At 49.6% G+C, this 18,899-nt stretch overlaps 2 protein-coding genes across 2 annotated transcripts; both read right to left on the bottom strand.

Moving 5' to 3' along the window:
* Positions 1–30: 30 nt before the first annotated feature.
* On the bottom strand, positions 31–6,501 carry GPATCH3 (G-patch domain containing 3). The gene is made up of 7 exons (XM_061186938.1): positions 6,062–6,501; positions 4,361–4,785; positions 2,637–2,811; positions 2,242–2,301; positions 1,514–1,635; positions 1,278–1,405; positions 31–776 (listed from the first exon to the last, which is right to left on the bottom strand). Exons 1-7 carry the CDS (start codon positions 6,492–6,494, stop codon positions 539–541), a joined length of 1,581 nt encoding a protein of 526 aa, XP_061042921.1. The 5' UTR covers positions 6,495–6,501; the 3' UTR covers positions 31–538.
* Positions 6,502–15,743: 9,242 nt separating this feature from the next.
* NR0B2 (nuclear receptor subfamily 0 group B member 2) lies at positions 15,744–17,867 on the bottom strand. Its single transcript, XM_061186937.1, has 2 exons — positions 17,298–17,867; positions 15,744–16,327 (listed from the first exon to the last, which is right to left on the bottom strand). The coding sequence occupies exons 1-2, from the start codon at positions 17,836–17,838 to the stop codon at positions 16,086–16,088; spliced, it is 783 nt and encodes a 260-aa protein (XP_061042920.1). The 5' UTR covers positions 17,839–17,867; the 3' UTR covers positions 15,744–16,085.
* Positions 17,868–18,899: the final 1,032 nt, after the last annotated feature.

Below are 18,899 nucleotides of genomic sequence, written 5' to 3'. Positions count from 1 at the left end.
CTCCCGGCCGAATTAGAAGAGAAAGAGAAATTCGGTAGTAAACTTTTTTATTCTCTCGTCAGGTCGCAGACCTGGGACACCTGCAGCGGACCCTCCGCTGCCCGGTCCCAGCCAGTTAAGGGTAGAGGCGATGGAGGGCCCGCCCCAAGACCGTCTCTTCCAACCACAAATCCTCTCCTCTTCCATGTCCCTTTTCCCCTCTTTCTGGGCTTCATGCTGAACCCTCTCCCACCCTCCCCTTGCCCCCAGGAAGGTTGTGACGATGACCTCAGTCAATCCAGTTTTCAGGGTGCTGGGGGAGGCAACAGGAGCAAGCCCATACAGGGACTAGGGTTAGGAGACCACCGAGGACAAGTCATTCAGCCCTATCATCAAAGGGTAGGATAGGGGGCTTTTTGTAAAAATGCCCCTGAGGTAGACAGGCAGAAGGCAAGTTCTGAACAAGCCACACAGACTGCTGCTCCCAGAGTTCTTTCTGCTTCCGTGGGAGATAAGGCCAGGCAGAGGGCTGCCACTGTGCAATTATGAGTGATCCTGATTAAGGAAGCCCTTGAACCTGCCACGCAGGCTCTGAGGGGCTGTCCGAGGCACAGCTGGAACCCCTCACAAAAGCCATATCTGTGCGAAACTTCATGCTGGTGGGTGGCTGGCGGCGGAGCAGCGACTCCCCCTGGTCCTGGGGTAGGGGCTCATCGTAGATGGTGGAGATGAGCCCTAAGCCAGTTCCACGGGGCCTCTTCGGTTGCCCAAAGGGCTGGAGCTTCTCTCCATGGTACCTGGATCAAAAAGAGCTCTCAGTGAGAGGGCTGCTATCTCACCCCAGTAAAGGGTTTGAGAAAGGACAGGGTAATAGCTATTACATATCTGGTTTGTCTCAAAGACTGAGCATTGAAATCTGGATCTTTGCTCTCCAGCCCCCTTATCCATCCATTGCTAGTGCCAGCAACCAGAGGCCTCACATACTGCTTTCATTTTAAATAGTACACGAAATTTAGAACAACTGTCACCACTCTGTGACTTACAGTCACTTTCTAATAGCAATCATCAAGTCCAAACTCCTCAGACTTGGGGGAATGACTCCCCCAGGAGATTAATGATCCTGTCAAGCCTGAGGACTCGGTCTTGAAAAAATTAGCGCCAGACCTACCTTTTCCTTCTAATTCTGTTCTGAAGTTCATTCCCTAGGGGTCTCTAGCACCCAATCCAAAACCAGAGGGAAGAGGGTACAGCTGAAAGGCTCACTTGGGCTCCCAGGGAAGTCCCTCACCCATACTCACCCCAATCCACGCTTGCATCTGGGGTGCTGGCCGTCACTATCCAGGGCCTCGGGCACCCCTGAGCACCCGCTGCCCAGGCCCTGGCCCTCGGCCCAGCCCTGCCGCTCCATCACCTTCCGCCCAATGCCCTGCAGAGGGAAGGGAGAAGACTCGAGATGGGGCTCCTGTGGGGGCGGGGAAGGGAATGAGGATAAAGAAGGAAAAGAGGGGGGTCAGTGGGCTGGCACAGTGCTCACCTTGGTGTGGCGCTCGAAGGTGCCCATCTGGTATCCGATCACGGAGCCGGCCTCCTGGCCATCACGGAGTCTCCGTTCCAGACGAATTTGGACAGAGTCTCGGGCATCCTTGTCTCCACCATCTGAGGAAGTAGAGCCCAATTTGTGGAAGGGTCTCTCTCAGCAGAAAGGGGGAAAATCAGGTTTCTAGGCCCTCCTCACAAGATTTAAATATTCATTTTTATGGTGTGTTATTACTGTATTATTATTTCTCCCATTAGACTGGGAGCTCGCCAAGAATAAGAACCACAGCTGTCCCATCTTACAGATGAGGAAATGGAAGTACAGAAAAGTCATAAAGCCAAAAAATGAGAGATGGAATTAGGACCCAGGTCTTCCCTTCCCACCCTCCAACCACCCTAGGTCATTTCTGACTCCAGAATCTAAATTCTTAACCAGAGCCCGAACTCCTGACCCTCCCACTCTACTAGGGTCTGCCCATCAGAACCAGAGCTCCCTGAGGGCTGTCGCCACATGTCCTTCCTCCACAAAGAAAGGAAAAAGGCTCTGCCCACAACCAGCACTTAATGCACTCAACTAGCAATGTTTTAAGAGAGGAACCCTCTCAGTGGGCTACCCCAAGGGAACTGGTGCCCTGTCTCAGCCTCTGCTAAGCAGGTCTGGTAAAGTGTCACTGCAAGGCCAGGGCACCATTCCACCTCCCAGTACTGCAACCTCTGGCCCAGTACCTGCATCGTAGTACACACTCATATCCACATCCCAGTCATCGGCTGTCTGTTCATCAAAGTCTGCAGATAGAAAAGCATCAAGCAGAGTGAGCCAAGGACTCTCAGTTCTGTCAAGAGTTAAATTAGACTTTCTAGAACTTGGGGCTTTTGATTTTATCTTCAAATCTCTCCTCTGAAGGGGGGGTCATTCAGAATTTGTAGGAGGGCATTTTCTCTCCACTCCACTGATCCCTCACCCCTAGAAAGGATGGCTGGTCTCTCATATATGACCAACGTAAGCCTCTTCCCTAGCCCTTTAGTTGGGCTCACTGCCAGGGAACCCACCGTGTGGAGCAGAGCGCCCTGAGCGAATGCAGCAGGGATCACCCCTGCCCTTGCCCGGGTGCCAGTGTTACCTCCTTCCTCTTCCTGCCAGAATTGGGCGTCAGTGTAGAACACCAGGCCTGAGCCGCCCTTCTCCCACTTGAGCTCGATCTCCTCCTCAAAGAGCCGCTCAGTGGTCCGCTCCTGCCCAGTCACGTCCTCATGCAGCGCTTCGTGCCGCTCCCACTCCTCACCCCGGTCGTCGTCCTGGGAGAAGGTGGGGAGAGGTGACCTGCCCGTCCAGCTTCCTGACCTCAGGCCCACGAGGAGGGCAGCTCAGTGCACAGGAGGTCCCATAGATGGGACCTCAGCTCCTTTCCTCCAAATTTCTCTGAGAAGCAGCACTTTCTGGCCCCTAAGCCGTGACCAAAACATCTCTCCATGCCCTGACTGTTTCTCAACATACTTGGCCCCTTCCGCCACAAGCCTGACTCACTCTTATCCCTGTGCTTTTGGCCATGTTGTTCTTCCTGCCTGAATATCTGCCCTCCTCTCCCACCACCACCTCCTCTTCACTTGGTTAAATCCTCCTCATTCCTCAAGTTCTATAGCTCACATGAGGTCCCCCACAATGAGGCCCACAGCACTCTCACTGGTCTCTGAATTTCTCACTGCTAATCAATACACCCTGTTTATGCCTTTCTACACTATGTCACAAAGAAAGAAGGGACAAGAACTAAACCTATCGTCTACTGTGTCAGGCCCTTCACATACCTTAGCTCCTTTAATCACCCCAACAACCCTGTGAGGTTAGTACCATTATTCCCATTCTACAGGCGAGGAAACCTCGATTTAGAGGAGTAAAGTGATTTGCCTAAGAGAGGGGCAGAGCCAGCGTTCAAACCCATACCATACCACATCCCCTTTCCAGATGCTGGTTCTCTCTCTTCAGGGAGCTTGAAGGCTCTTTGAGGGAAGGAAATGAGTCTTAGAATGTCTTTGGAATCCTGCGCTAGCCCCTGTGTTTACAACTGCTTGACTGGACTTGTGGAATGATAGAATGACTCCTGGCTTGAAATCTTGGGGACTCCTGCCCCAGTTAAACTCCAGGAGGTCTCAGGAATCACTGCTACAGAGCAGGTGCTGGAGAAAAGGCAGGACAGTACCACACACTAAGGATGTGGTCCAGATGTGTTAGCAACTCTGAGCTGGGAACTTTGAAGACACAGGTCAATTACTTCTTACCCAGAGTATGCATTTAAAAAAAAAAAAGTTTCCCAACAAATCACACCTCTCCCGATTGTATGGAGGAACAACCAAGTTTGGAGAAAGAGGTAGAAGAAATGTCTATTTCATTGATAATGTTAGAGTGGAGGCTAGTGTTCAATCCACAGACTCAAGGTCAGAAAATAGAGGCGACTTCTCAACCACATAATGAAAGCACACAGAAGTTAGACAAGCAGCGAAGGGGACTGGGTTCACATCCCAGCTGTGCCTCTGCTTCCTTAGGTCATCTTATCTCTTGGTCAGTAGATTTCATCAATGAAAGGGACCCTCCTTACATTTCTTCTGAAGGAATGAAAAGAAGACCCCTTTGAGAATCTTTTGATAAAAGCTCTGGCCCCTCTCCCAAAGAAACATATACCTGCACGTGCAAATGCAGTTTTACGTTCAATGTCAGAGAGTTCAAAGTCTTTGGAAGCCTCCTGAGGACCCCAGGTTTAGAACTCTGGTAATACACAATTGAAGAGTGGTACTGTTAATGCTTTGGCCTCTTTAAGCTGCCAGCGAGGACAAGGTGGCTCTCTGTACTCACGTCATCTGAGTGTGACTCTTCTTCCTCTTCCTCTTCCTCTTCTTCCTCTGGCTCTCCACAGGGGTTGGCTGGTACGTCTGCCAAGCAGGTTCCCTGGGGTATTTCCTCACCCTCGGCTGTGTACACAAGCTCTTCCTGCTCCACAGTCTCTGAGTCGTCATACTTGAAGGGCACATTGCCGTAGCGCCGGGAGGAACCTGTCTTGGGGAATTGGAGCTGCAGCTGGGTGATGATCCGAGGGGGTAGACGGCAGGCCCGGATCAACTCCAAAAAGACCCGCAGGGGAGTCCCCACATTTCCACTGGGCATCAGCACCGGTGGGTTCAGCTCTGGCAGTTGCCTCAGGTCGGCCAGCGTGAAGGCTTCACTCTCAGCCTTCCGACTCTGCAGTTCCTTCCGGGTCTTGAAGGGAAAGGAGTCCAAACCTTGGGAAGCAGGGAGAAGAATAGCTCTTGAAACCTAGAAGTCTCCAGCAACACTTGAGCCAGAAACTGTTCAAGGTTTAAATCCTTTAGCCTAATGCTGTTTCTCCCTTTCAGACTTTTCCAGAGTCCCTTCCTCTGTTCCCTGACCAGAACCACCTAGTAATTTCATGCCATTTCTCATCACCTAGGCTAAGCTCACAAGTTTCTTCCAGATCTGGTTCCTGACGACCTTTTGATTCTCAACTGCCACCAACTCTCACCCCCTGCACACCGTCATACCATGTGTTCCAATCACATCAAACAATTTAACATGCCCTGAGAGTTTCATGGGCTTTCACATCTCTGTGTCTTTGCAAATGCCATTTACTTTGAACACCATTCTTTCCCACCAACTCCTGTTTATCTTTCAAGATCCAGATGAAAAGCCACATTTCCTAATCCTTCTAGGAAATGGGTTTCTCCCTCCTCTGTCATCTCACAGCAGTTGGTGTTAAAAGAGAACAGGCTCTGGAGCAAAATGCCCAGTTAGTATTGTTGACTCTGTCACCTTGTAATATAACATAACTTCTGTATTCTTCAGTTTCCTCAATTATAAAAAGGGTAACAATAGCTCCTACCTTGTAGGATTGTTGTGAGGAGTCAAAAAGAAAACAAAAGACTTCGAACGGTGCCCAGTAAGTGCACAGGAAGTGCTCAGTAAACGTTAACAATTAGAATGGCATCTCTGCGACACTTACCTTTTTACAAATCTGTCTTCCTCTCTGGATTCTAAGCACAGACTGTGTCCAACTGTTCTCTGCATACCAGCTAGAGTCACACTACGTCTAGCAATACAGGCTAGATTTGTTGAATGAATAAATTAGAGGGCCCTGCACTGTGCTTCCTGTTTCCCTATCAAAGTGATTTCCCATGAAAATGGGAGCTGTCCAGAGAAAAGAGTTTGTCTCTTCATGTGCATCTTGCCAACAGAGGACTGGGTGGGGAGCAACAAAGACAATATCTGATTTCCTTTTTCCCCTTCTATGTCAGTGCAAAATCAAAAGGGTCTCGGAATAGACTTAATAAATTGGAAAGATCATCTGAATAGGCCTCTTTCTGTTTTTTTTTTTTCCCCCGAGTTTTTCTAACGTGCGAGTGGAGCCTGAAACTTTGTCCAGAAATGATATAAACTCCTAAAGAGCCCTAACGAGAGACCTGACTTATCCTCAACAATCAGACCGGTGCCTCTGTTCCAGTGCCTCTAGTAGTCCCAGTCTATTATCTCTCCTACTCGTACCTGATGCCTCAGTAGGTAGCCGAAGTCTGCGGATGAAACAACGACCAGGTAACCAAGTCCCCTGAGAATCCAGCCACCGGCGGCCCGAGTACATACGGAGAAACCTCTGGGCTTGAGTTGGCCCCCGTACCGAGATGACGCAGCAGCAGGTGCGGGTCTGGGCGGGAGCAGAGTCCTGAGTGGAGAGAGTGCGGGCATCGTTGAGTGAAGTCTGGGCGAGACCCTGGCGGATAGGGGTTAGGGTAGAGTCTGGAGCAGCCTGGGGAGGGGCCCGCTCAGGCCGATGCCGGTAGTGGAAACAGAGGAAGCCACAGCCGCTCTGTTCCCGGAACTGGCTAAAGTAGCTCCGTAGCTGGGCTGAGCGCAACTCCGCCGGGATACCGCTCACTATTAAGTAAACTGCCGCCTCCTCCGCCGCGCTGGACGCCGCCATCTTGGGTGTCACATGATCGGCTGGAACCAACACTTGCGAGAATATTGCGAGGGGCGCTGAGGTGCTGCAATACTGCGTAACCGGTGATTAGTTCGCCGGGGTTGTGGACGTGGAACCAAGAGCTGGGAAAGCACGGAAGGAAGTCGTTAGGTCCCTTTCCCGCAGACAGAAGCCGGTGGTGATGGGTAAAACTGACCTGAGAAGTGGGGTTACGGCTCTCTTTCATAAGGCTCTAGTGAGGATCAAATCAGAAGCCTGAGGGAGGGGCAGTGTTTAAGATTTTTAGCTGTTGGATATCTCCCAAACCTAATCGCAATTCTTTATCCGTTTAGAGCCTTTTCAGTCGTAAATCCATTTATGCTACCAAAACATATTGGTGAACTCCCACAAATCAGTAAGAAAAAGATAATCCAATTGAAAAGTGGGCCGAAGACCCTTCACAGAAGAGAAACACATGCAATTAACAATGAAAGATGCTCAATCTCAATCATCAAAGAAATGTAATGAGACCCACTTCATAGCCACCAGGTTGGCAAAAAATTTTAAATCCTCAAATCCTCTTTTAAATCCTGACGCTGTAGAGCAACTGGAGCTCCCATACGCTGTTGGAAGTGTAAACTGGTACCACCACTTTGGAAAACAATTTGGCATTATCCTGTAAAAGTGAAACTACACATACCTTTTGACCCAGCCATTCCACTTCTAGTTATATATTTTAAAGAAATTCTTGCGTATGTTTATCAGGAGATGTACCAACAATGTTGAACCTCGCTCAAGCCCTGTGATCCTGGAAAACAGTGAAAGTTAAGAAACCCCTCCCACCCTTTTGTGTTCTGGAACACAACTTACTGCAAAGAGACACCCTTCCTTATATTACTTAGATAAAACTCATGGGTGCCCCCTTGTTTACCTATGGCAAGGCTAGACACAGACTCCAAATTTCAATTCTTTGCCTCATAAACGCTTAGATGAACTGCTTTTCCCCACAGAGCAACGAAAACAAAATGCTTGTTAACTAAACTTTGGTTAAGCTTCTCTCCTTCCTCCAGGTCCATGAACTTTGCGCTGTGTCCCCCTCCCCCAGCTTGAGCTGTACACAACCCCTCCTTAACAGCCCCTCCTGAGAATAGGCTGGGTTCAGGGTAAAACATTCTCTGATCTACTGTGCCATAAACCATTCCTGGTCATCCCACTTCCTCACACCCAGTTCTTTCTAGCCTTATTTACTCCCCCCTATGAAAGAAAACCTCTTTGCCTAACCCTTGAGACACGTGTAGGTCTTATGGTTAGAGCTTCTCTCTGCAATAGCTTCCTTCTCCCTATTTCAGTAGTTCCTTTCCTTCCTTGCAATAATCACTTCAAATAAAGTCCCTCCTTCCTAAGTCCAGATTTGTTTGTTATTTGACAGTATGTATGAATATTCGTAGCTGCAGTGTTTGTAAGAGCAAAAACTGGCATTTAGTACCAATAATTTCAGGTATATGATACTGAGTGAAAATAAGTCAGAAAACAGAATATTCCACTTGTATAAAGTTCAAAAAATACAAATCAACATTTTTTAAGGATACACATATAAGTATGCTTTAAGATCATAAAGGGAGTTCCCTGGTGGCCTAGTGGTTAGGATTTCGGGGTTTCACTGCCGGGCCGGTTCAATCTGAGATCCCGCAAGGCAAGTGGTGCTGCCAAAAAAAAAAAAAGAAGTCAAGGCTTAGAAATTTGATCCTTAGCTAGCAGTGTGACTTGGGGCAAGTTACTCAACTTCTCTGAACCTAAATTTCCTCATCTGTTGGATAGGAATAATAGTCCTTACCCTTAGAGGATTGTGGTGAGAATTTAATGTCATCACGCATATAAAAGTCCTCAGTAAATACCTAGCATACAGTAAGCCCTCCTTAAACGTTACCTGTTATTTTCATGAGAATGGGGAGCCACAAATATGAGAGCGCTTTCCATACTTATTTTATTTATTTATATATTTATAAATATTTATTTATTTATTTGGCTGCCCCAGGTCTTAGTTGTGGCACGCGGGATGTTCAGTTGCAGCATGTGAACTCTTAGTTGTGGCACGTGAGAATCTTAGTTCCCCAACCAGGGATCAAACCTGCTGTGGAAGCGTGGAGTCTTAGCCACTGGACCACTGGGGAAGTCCCTCCCTACTTATTTTAATTATTCATCTTTGTACGCCTTTCACATAGTAGGTGCTTAGGGAAAGCTGGTTGGTTGTTGGAGGCCTTGCTGCCTTTGGGAGGGATCAAGAAATGATTAACCCCAAATTCAGGGTAGTCATTACCTTTGGGTGATAGATTTAGAAAGATGTCAAAAGCTGATGGTAATAATGATCTGTGGAACAATGATGAGGGTTCTTGTACTGTTATTCTTTTTTCTTTTTTTATTTAAACCTGGGCCCGTGGCAGTGAAAGCACCGGGTCCTAACCACTGAATGCCAGGGAATTCCCAGTACTGTTACTCTTTATGTATTACATATATTTTATAAATATTTTATTTTACTCAATATTTTTAAAGTTTTTAAAAAAATTAATTTATTTTTGGCTGTGTTGGGTCTTAGTTGCAGCATGCGGGATCTTTCGTCATGGTGGGCTTCTCTCTAGTTGTGGCACGAGGGCTCCAGAGCGCATGGGCTCAGTAGTTATGGCACGTGGCCTTAGTTGCCTCGTGGCATGTGGGATCTTAGTTCCCTGACCAGGGATCAAACCCGCGTCGCCTGCATTGGAAGGCAGATTCTTAACCACTGAACCACCAGGGAAGTCCCATATTTTACTCAATATTTTTAAAATCTTAAAAGGGAAAATACTATTTCAAAAAGCAATAAAGCAAGTGATTACACTATGGTGATCACAAATATCCACCTATTCAAGAAATAAAAAATAAAAACAGTTCTAACGAGCATCTGGGTAATTGTGAAAAGGGACAACGTTACGTCTGGATTTTAAAATCTGCCGATGGATGTTTAGATTGGTACACTATTTTAAATTAATTTATTTATATATATATATATTTTTTTTTGGCTGTGTTGGGTCTTCGTTTCTGTGCGAGGGCTTTCTCTAGTTGTGGCAAGTGGGGGCCACTCTTCATCGCGATGCGCGGGCCTCTCACTATCGCGGCCTCTCTTGTTGCGGAGCACAGGCTCCAGACGCGCAGGCTCAGTAGCTGTGGCTCACAGGCCTAGTTGCTCCGCGGCATGTAGGGTCTTCCCAGACCAGGGCTCGAACCCGTGTCCCCTGCATTGGCAGGCGGATTCTCAACCACTGCGCCACCAGGGAAGCCCCCGGTACACTATTTTAGAAAACTAGCAAGATCTACTCAAGTTGAGCACACATTCTATGACTTGGTAATTCCGATTCTTGTTATATAGCACCAGTTCTGCAAACATCCGTGCACCAAAAAACGTGTGCAAGAATAATGCTAGCATTATTATTTGATGAACCAAATGTTCCTCAGCAGTATAATGGATAAATAAATTGTAGTGTAATGGGATACTTTACAACAATGAAAGTGAATGGGTTACTGCTACACAGAGCATAGATTATATCTGGATCTCAGATATAATATCAAGTAAAAGAAGACAAACACAAAAGAGTACATGCTATACAATTCCATTTATATAAAGTTTGAGACAAGCAATCTCATTTAGCATGTTGGAAATCAGGGGTTAGTGATACCCTTTGGGCAGGAGGGAGTGGTAATGATGGGGAGGGTTTCTGGAGTGTTGCTAATGTTCCATTTCTTGAGCTGGGTGGTGGTTACAGGGTTGTATTCATGTTGTGATAATTCACCAAGCTATAAAGGTCTGATTTGCGTACTTTTATGTATATTATACAGAAAAGGTTTAGTTAAAGCTATGTTTTTTAAAATTTGAGAATTGAAAAATAAGTGTTATGTAGCAAGTGATGTGAACTGAAATAAAAATGGTGTGCTCTGGAAAAGCTGTTAGATGACCCAAGAAGTTATGCACTTATGACTACACACAATTGCCATTTGTGGGATGAAATTTCCAAGACTCACAGGATGCTCAGTGTGTAGTAGATTACCAGTAAATCATCACTGATGGAATGAATATTCCTGGCACTAACATGGGGATGTGCTGCTGAGTGTGGCTGGGGCCTCTCTTCAGGGAAAGTGGGCCACTTCCTTGGGGGAACAAACAGGCCAGATTTCTCATCAAAAACTTAAACCCAAAGGTAACCAAGACTACATTAAAAAAAATTTTTTTTGTGTGTTGTGTATTTTATTTATTATTATTATTTTTGGCTGTGTTGGGTCTTCGTTGCTGCGTGGGGGCTTTCTCTAGTTGTGGTGAGTGGGGGCTACTCTGCGTTGTGGTGCACCAGCTTTTGATTGTGGTGGCTTCTCTTGTTGCAGAGCACGGGCTCTAGGCGCGCGGGCTTCAGTAGTTGCAGCACGGAAGCTCCGTAGTTGCGGCACACGGGCTTAGTTACTCCGCGGCACGTGGGATCTTCCCAGACCAGGGATCGAACCCCTGTCCCCTGCATTGGCAGGCGGATTCTTAACCGCTGCGCCACCAGGGAAGTCCCAAGACTACATTTTCACTCTCATTCTACCTTACAGTGAGGTGGGGAGAAGGAGTCTAGGTGCTGTTATTTATTCTCCACTTGATCATCTCTGACCGTTAGAGACTCAAGATAGCATAGCATTTAAGAGCATAGGCCCTAAATCCAGACCAGCTGAGTTCAAATCCTGACTCTACTACTATTAACTGTGTAACCTTGAGCAAGTTACCTAACTTGGTGCCTTGGTTTCTCCATCTGTGAAATGGAGATAATGATAGTACTTCCAGCATAGAGTTGTAAGAATTAAATAACATAATCCATATAATGTGTTTAGAGCATAGCTCTCCATAACTGTTAGCTGGTTATTGTTTAGTAGCTACCCAGAATGACCTGCCAGAAATGGATGGTCCCCTTTGTTAACCCTGATTCCCCGAGACCTTAGCCTTGTTGCCTCCACCAGTTTCACTGGGATTGCCTCTCTCTGCTGCCTTGTTCTGTGACATGGCCCCTGTTCAACTCTCCAAGATCCTCTCTTGCTCTTAGGTCTCCTGGGATCCAGTTGCCCCAGACCACTGGCAGTTAGCAAAACACGCTTGAACTCTGACATCTCTGTGCCTTTGCACCTGTCATTCCCTCTTGCCTGGGAACTCCCTATTCAATCTCTTTAGCTCATAGCAGCTACCACTTGGCTGAAGCATTTTTCCCATCTCCAGGCAGATTTAATTACTACCTCTTCTGAGCCCCTGCTGCCTGTTGGATGTCCCTCTATCACAGTTCAGATCACTCCGTGTTACGGTTACTTGTGTGTGTCTCTCTGCCATAGACAGGATGTTCAATGAAGGCAGGGACTGTATCTTATTTATTCTGTGCTCCTCAGCATCTAGCACAGGATCTGGTACAAGTGGACATCAAGAAAGATGTTGAAAATAACATGAATGGATGGATGGATAGTGGGTGTTGGCTTTTTGCTGGCATTATAAATTCTAGGTTACGTGACTGTACCAAGGGCAGAGTGTGTCAGCACAGGGCACAGCACCCGTCAACAGCCTGACTGCTTAATAAGCAGTCAATGATTTGGCTAATGAAGGTAGAAATAATGATGATAATAAAATGGTACCTGAGGCTGACCCAGAGCCACAGCCACTCTCCTGCTTCCTAGTGAGTCATCCCTGGCTGGGCCTGAGGACAGGGATCAGGCTGAGAGACAGTCAGTAAACAGTGGCTGAGCTGACTCCAGACAACCTGATCTTGGCCATGACTCACTCCAGCCTGTGCTGGTGGCCAGAGCCCGGCCTCCACAGTCACACAGGCCTGAGTTCAAATCCCAGCACAGATGGTGATCAGTCCAAACCTTGAATAATTTGCATACCCTGTCTAAGCCTGTTTCTTCCTCTACCCTCTCTGGTTGATGTGACACGGTTCCCACTGTTAAGATACTGATAGCGAAGGCAGCCTCCCACCTTTGGAAACCCTGCAGTCTCATGGAGAAAGCATTATTGCCCTTATTAAATTGTATTATAGGGACTTCCCTGGTGGTCCAGTGGTTAAGACTCCACGCTCCCAATGCAGGGGGCCAGGTTTCGATCCCTGGTCAGGAAACTAGATCCCACATGCCGCAATGAAGGGCCCGCATGCGGCAACGAAGATCCCGCGTGCCGCAACTAAGACCAGTACAGCCAAATAAATAAATAAAAATATTTTTAAAAACTGTATTATAATTTTCTCTTTAGTTTTGCTAAATTTGTCTTTATGTTCCTCTAGAAGGCTTGGGTAGGGCACAGGGAGTGACTCAAAAGATACAGACAAGAGGGCTTCCCTGGTGGTGCAGTGGTTGAGAATCTGCCTGCCAATGCAGGGGACACGGGTTCGAGCCCTGGTCTGGGAAGATCCCACATGCCGCGGAGCAACTAGGCCCGTGAGCCACAATTACTGAGCCTGCGTGTCTGGAGCCTGTGCTCCGCAACAAGAGAGGCCACGATAGTGAGAGCCCCATGCACCGCGATGAAGAGTGGCCCCCGCTTGCCACAACTAGAGAAAGCCCTCGCACAGAAACGAAGACCCAACACAGCCATAAATAAATAAATAAATAAATAAAAATTAAAAAAAAAAAACTCCTGAGATTAAAAAAAAAAAAAAAGATACAGACAAGAAATAGAAGTGTAGCTTGGACTTCCCTGGTGGCATAGTGGTTAAGAATCCACCTGCCAGTGCAGGGGACACGGGTTCGAGCCCTGGTCCGGGAAGATCCCACATGCCGCAGAGCAACTAAGCCCGTGTGCCACAACTACTGAGCCTGCGCTCTAGAGCCCGTGAGCCACAACTACTGAGCCTGCGTGCCACAACTACTGAACCCCGTGCGCCTAGAGCCCGTGCTCTGCAACAAGAGAAGCCATCGCAATGAGAAGCCCACGCACCGCAACCAAGAATAGCCCCCGCTTGCTGCAACTAGAGAAAGCCCGCGCGCAGCAACGAAGACCCAACACAGCCAAAAATAAATAAATAAATTTATTTTTTAAAAAAAGAAGTGTAGCTCCCCAATCATGTGGAGGGGTAGGGAAGAAATTTGCAAAGGAACAAGGTAGGCTAATAGGGAAGCTATTTGGATGATGGAAACATTAGGTAAATTGAGGGAAAAGGCTGGGGTGGAGAGTGGAGAGAAGCGCTTTCTAATGCCTGCTCAGGGTTAGGGAGGGCGGGTGAGAGGCAGGAAGACAGTCTGAGGTTCAGAGAGGAGCAACAGTAAACTAACGGGGGCAGTTGGTGAAGGGACATAAAAGATAGAATGACCCCAAATCCCTGAATCTGCAAGATTTGGCTCCTATGGGGAGATGAGTCATCTGCTCTTGAAAGCGTCTGCAAGGTGAGATGGGCCCAAGGGGTGGGAGGGGCAGGGCAGGGACAGGTGTCAGGGACTGAGGTCTGGGTCTGGGGTTCTGGTGGAGGGTGAAGGGGTAGAGGGGTGCAGGGCTTGTTCCTGGGCTCTAGAGGACGTCTCTACTTGGGGATATGATTAGGTCCTGGCTGGGGGGGTGTCGCTGAGCAGGACATGGCCTTTCTGAGAGGAGGGTGGATATTGGGGTTGCCATGGGAAAAGGGAGTGATTGAGGCCCTAAATGCTGGACAGAGCAGTTTGGCCTGTATTTGCAGCCTCTGGGTAGAACCTGAAGTGCATGGACTCAGGTCTCTTTATGCTGGGGGCCACTTTTTCTTTTACTGTGACATACAGAAGGTGGAGAGCATGCTCTGGTGTGTCCCACCCATGGGTGGAGGGGTGTAGGTGTGAACGTCTGGCTTGGGGGCACGTCTCCTCTCTGTGAATGTGTTTGCCGTATGTCGCTGGGTGAGTGTATCTGGGCTGTGCATTTCTGTGCTGTGTGTGGGCTGATGGAGGGTCTGTTTTGTGGGTCTATGTAAGCGTGTCTGAGTTGTTCAACTTAGTGTGTCTGTGAGAGAGAGTTGTAGGTCTGAGTTGTGTGAGTGTCTTCGTTGTGGGGTCTGAGCTGTGCCATTCTGTCTCATTCTGGGTGTCTGAGTGGTGAGTGGGTGCTTGGGTAAGGGACAGGGGTGCCCTGGCTGCTGGCACTGGGTACCCATAATGGGTACATGGCCAGTTCAGTTGTGGTGCCTTTCCTTGTGGCCTTAGGGAAAGGTCTGAGTGATGACTCCTAGACTGCTGTCCCTGAGTGAATGACCTCTCGTTGAGTAATAATTAACTTGGCCCCCCGTGAGAAGAATCCACACTGTGGTGGTGAGGGGGGTGGGGCCTGGCTGGGACAGGCCTCATTGCTGGAGAAAGGAGGAGACCTGAAAGGGGGTCCTATAGGCATGTGTGTTGTTATCATTCCCTCCTGCCCACCCTGCAGGTCAGTGACCTTGACCTGAGTGATATTCAAAATATTTAACAAACGGTGAGGCACAGACATTGACTAATCAGAATAGACACAAGCCATGCACTGAATGGAGCAGCCCCGGAAGCCGTGGCTGTGCCAAGAGTTGCCCTCTAGCTGCTGGACATGGGGATGGATTCCAGGAGAAGGGCCGGCACAGAGGGGCAGTGGAGGGAAATGCAGGGGGGGCTCCAGGCAGTGGCGGCTAGGAGCCAACGGTCATGGAAGTGTGTTTCAGACTTTAACAGCTGGTGTGGCAACTAAGCCTCGGTCTGCTCTGGTTTCCAAGCAGCCGCCAGACCAGCCCTAATTGCCCTTGCCCCCTCCCATCGGGAGAACAGTGGACTGTCCTCCTCTGTCTGCTGAAGGAATGGAGGAAGTGAATGATCCCAAACTGCAGAAATTCCTGTAACCTGTCTGTTTCAATTTGGAAATGGGCTGCTTCATTTTCCTTATTGGCTGTAATTGACAGTTCTCACTGAGGTGAGAGGGAGGCCGGGGCAGGAGCTGAGGGAGGGCTCAGCAGGGGATTTGAAGACAGGGAGAGACACTCCCTACCCCCTAAGATAAAGGCAAGGACAGGAGAGTGTCCTGAACGGACACTGCCCCCTGGATTCAGACCCATGTGAAATAAATCTCACCCCCAGAAATGAAATCATCATCCCACTCTGAAAAATTAAAATTCCAGTTTCCTGAGGTCTGGCTTCTGTGCCACTTATAGTTCCTTCCTCTTGGGCTCCCTCTGACAGGGGCAGGGTGGCTCTGGAGGTGAACCGGTCCCTTCCACATGGACAAACTACAGTGTCAGGCTCCAAGTGTATCACACCTTTTATTACAAAACCCAATAACTTAAGTCAGTTCTGTACAAAGTCAGTAGGACTCCTGGCCCAATGAGCAGTCGAAACTTCCAACCCCGTCCCAGGAGGGGGTAGGAATCTTGGCCCAGAGGCTCTGGGACCACCAAGCGCTGGCCAGACAGCTGGAGCACTGTGTCCAAACCAAGGAAGGCCAAGATGGGGTGGGGCTGAGTGAGGGCCCCATAGCCCACCTGGCTGGGCTGGGACCAGCTGCTCATGGGAAGCCTCTGGGAGCACTGGGTCACCCAGGGATCAACCAGGCCAAATCAGTGCTGCCAGCCTCCACCCAGTCTCTGCTTGAGCTGGAGCAGGTCACCTCAGCAAAAGCATGTCTTCGAGGAGGCCAGCGATGTCAACGTCTCCAATGACAGGGTGAAAGAACAGGTCTCCAAGCAGGCTGGGTGGAACGGACTTGAGGGTGGAGGCCGTGAGGAGGACACGAGCCAGGCGGCTTTGGCCTGCTGGGCACCAGGGCTCCAGGACCTCCCACAGGGCCTGGTGTGCCTCCTGCTGCAGGTGCCCGATGTGGGAGGAGGCGTGGAGGCCTGGCACGTCTGTGGGCAGAGAAGGCACAGATGGCTGGTGAGTAGCCTACTCCAACACCACGGGGCAAGACTGGCCCAAGACCGGAGGCCACCGGCTTGGCCTTTGAGGCCCCATTACTACCTCCTTCATTTATTTATTTATCACTTCATTTTTCCATCCTTTATGGAGAGGCAGTATAGAGCAATGGTTAAGACCCAGGCTGCCTGGGTTTGAATCCCACACTGTCACTTATTAACTGTGTGGCCTTGGACAAAGTTACTCAAGCTCTGTGCCTCGGTTTCCTCATTGGTAAAATTGGGGTAAATAATAGTACCTATCTCCTAGGCTTGTTATGAGGTTTAAATGAGCTAGTATATGTAAAAGCCTTAGAACTGGACCTAACATATGGTAAGTGTAATATGAGTATTCGCTATGATTATAATGAATTATAATAATGCATTCTATGAGGGCCTTTGGTGAGGAATTCTCATCTAGATGCTCTCCAGATTACAAAGAACACTTCCTGTATCCGTTGCTCTCCTGGCTGAAGTTTATGGGGACTCCTCCCTCTCCTCCCCCACACCCCTTCATCTTTATTCCTCTTCTCTATGTGGTCTTTCTGAACCCACAGAGTTTCACCTTCAGAACTTCGCCATGCAGTCTGCTCGTGAAGGCGTGACTGAGGCACAGCTGTGTCTGCCCACCCTCCCCTTCCCCACTCCCACCTTCCCTGAGGGTCAGGGCAATTTCTTAGGCAGAGTGGCAAGGACTAGATACTGATATGAATAGACCTGAGTCCCCATTCTTGCTCTGCCCCTACCTGGCTGTGTGGCTTTCACCAAGTCAATTAGCCTCTCTGGGCCTCTTTTGTGAGATGACTATTTGGTGATAATCAGGACCCAAAGTGATCACAGATGCCAAGCCCTTAGAAGGCGCTGTCCCTGGCTGGGCCCTGCCCCCCTCCAGCCTTGGCCCATCCAGGAATGTCTGGGAGCTCACCAGGGTTGAAGAGGATGGTCCCTTTCAGGTAGGCATATTCCTTGGGGCCCAGCTCCAGACTCCAGAAGGACTCCAGGCAGCACTGAAGCCACTGCACTGCAGCCAGTGAGGGCTGGGGCCGATCCGGCACCTGGCCATTGCCTGCACCGCTGGTGGGCTCCTCCAGCAGGATCTTCTTGAGTATGCTGGGAACTGGGACCTCAGCCACCTCGAAGGTCACAGTGTCTTGGGCCAACCCAAGCAGGAAGAGGGGGCCCCAGCAGCCCCGCAGCAGCTGTCGCCGATCCTGGGGGGGCAGCTGGCAGAAGGACGGCAGGTTCCTGAGGAAGGCCAGCGTCTTGGCCAGAACATCCAAGGCCTCCCGGCAGGTGCGATGGGGAGTACACAGCCGGACGGGCCGGTGCTGCCTGCACAGGCAGCGGCCACGGGCTGGGGGCACAGAGGGCCAGCCCCTGACGCTGGGGCTCAGAAGTGCATACAGAATGGTTGGGCGGCCTGCAGCACCCTGGCATGGGCAGGTCCCTGGCTGGCTGGAGCTCATGGTTGAGGATCTGTTCCTCCTTCCTCCAGGCTCTCCCGCCCTCTGCTTTGTGCTGTGGGTGCTATTTATATCCCCAAATGGGGGAGGGAGGGGGAACCGCCCAACAACCTTGACTCCAGAAGTCATGTTCATTGAAAAAAAAAAAGAAACTCACACTGACCCTGGCAGGACCGGTGGGGAAGTGGCGGGGGAGGGAGGCTTGGAAGCTCCACGTGGCCCTGATATCACTTCAGTCAATGAAGCAGCGGGTGCAGGGCACAGGGTCACCTGCCTGCTGGCCCTGCTGCCCCTTATCAGATGATTCAAGTGGATAAACAGGGTCATTAACCCAGGCTGTACCAGGGCACCAAGGCCTCAGGTGCACAATCAGCAGGTGGCCATGGCAGGTGTCCCTATTGGTGCCTGCAGGACTCTCGCTCAGCTAGGAAGCCAGCCCCAGAGCCGGACAAGCCTTGAACACAAGGCCCAGCCTGGAAGCGCCTTATCGCTCACTTGTTTGCCTAACCTTGGGGCCCTACTCCTGTTGTTGGTGAGGAACAGGCTGCAGGGAAGGGAGCCAGGATCCTGGGGGGCTGGGAGGACTTTGCCCACTGTGCAGTCTAGGAGGCTGCCTTCCTCTGACTCCAGTTCTGGGGGGCCCTGCACGAATAAGGTCCTTAAGAACTCTTTCTCCCCAGCCTGGATTCCTGGAGCTCCTGAGGGGCCATATCTGCTGAGAAGCCCTTGCAGAATGACAATGAAATACTGCTGTTTACTGAGCACCTACTATGTGCCAGGCACTTTCAACTCTAATATTCAGAGCTTCCGTATGAGGCACGATTCTTACTTTTTGAGACTCAAAGAGGTAAAGTGACTTGCCCAAGTTCACACCACTAAGAAGAGACAGAGCCCACATCAGTCTGACTCCAAAGTCCTTGCTTTTTCCCCTGGACCCACTGACCCAATTGTGGAGCCAGAGCTGGTGACTACCTGGGCCCCCACCTTGCTGCTGCTTCCTGGTCTGCAGATGTTGCCCACTTATGATCTGGGCAGAAACGTTGCTCTGCCACCAGCCATATGGC

This window comes from Eubalaena glacialis, chromosome 3 (genome assembly GCF_028564815.1).
Source record: "Eubalaena glacialis isolate mEubGla1 chromosome 3, mEubGla1.1.hap2.+ XY, whole genome shotgun sequence".
Classification (NCBI taxonomy): domain Eukaryota; kingdom Metazoa; phylum Chordata; class Mammalia; order Artiodactyla; family Balaenidae; genus Eubalaena; species Eubalaena glacialis.
Note: the sequence above shows the minus strand (reverse complement) of the source record. Positions and strands in the feature narration are given on the sequence as shown.

Excerpts from the sequence above, each read along its gene's own strand:
- GPATCH3 (XM_061186938.1), bottom strand. The coding sequence starts at position 6,494 with ATGGCGGCGTCCAGCGCGGCGGAGGAGGCGGCAGTTTACTTAATAGTG. Across the intron at positions 2,812-4,360 it reads AAGAGTCACACTCAGATGAC|GACGACGACCGGGGTGAGGA; the intron begins GTGAGTACAGAG and ends ACCTTCTCCCAG. Across the intron at positions 1,636-2,241 it reads GAGTGTGTACTACGATGCAG|ATGGTGGAGACAAGGATGCC; the intron begins GTACTGGGCCAG and ends CTACTTCCTCAG.
- NR0B2 (XM_061186937.1), bottom strand. The coding sequence starts at position 17,838 with ATGAGCTCCAGCCAGCCAGGGACCTGCCCATGCCAGGGTGCTGCAGGC. Across the intron at positions 16,328-17,297 it reads GACCATCCTCTTCAACCCTG|ACGTGCCAGGCCTCCACGCC; the intron begins GTGAGCTCCCAG and ends CTCTGCCCACAG.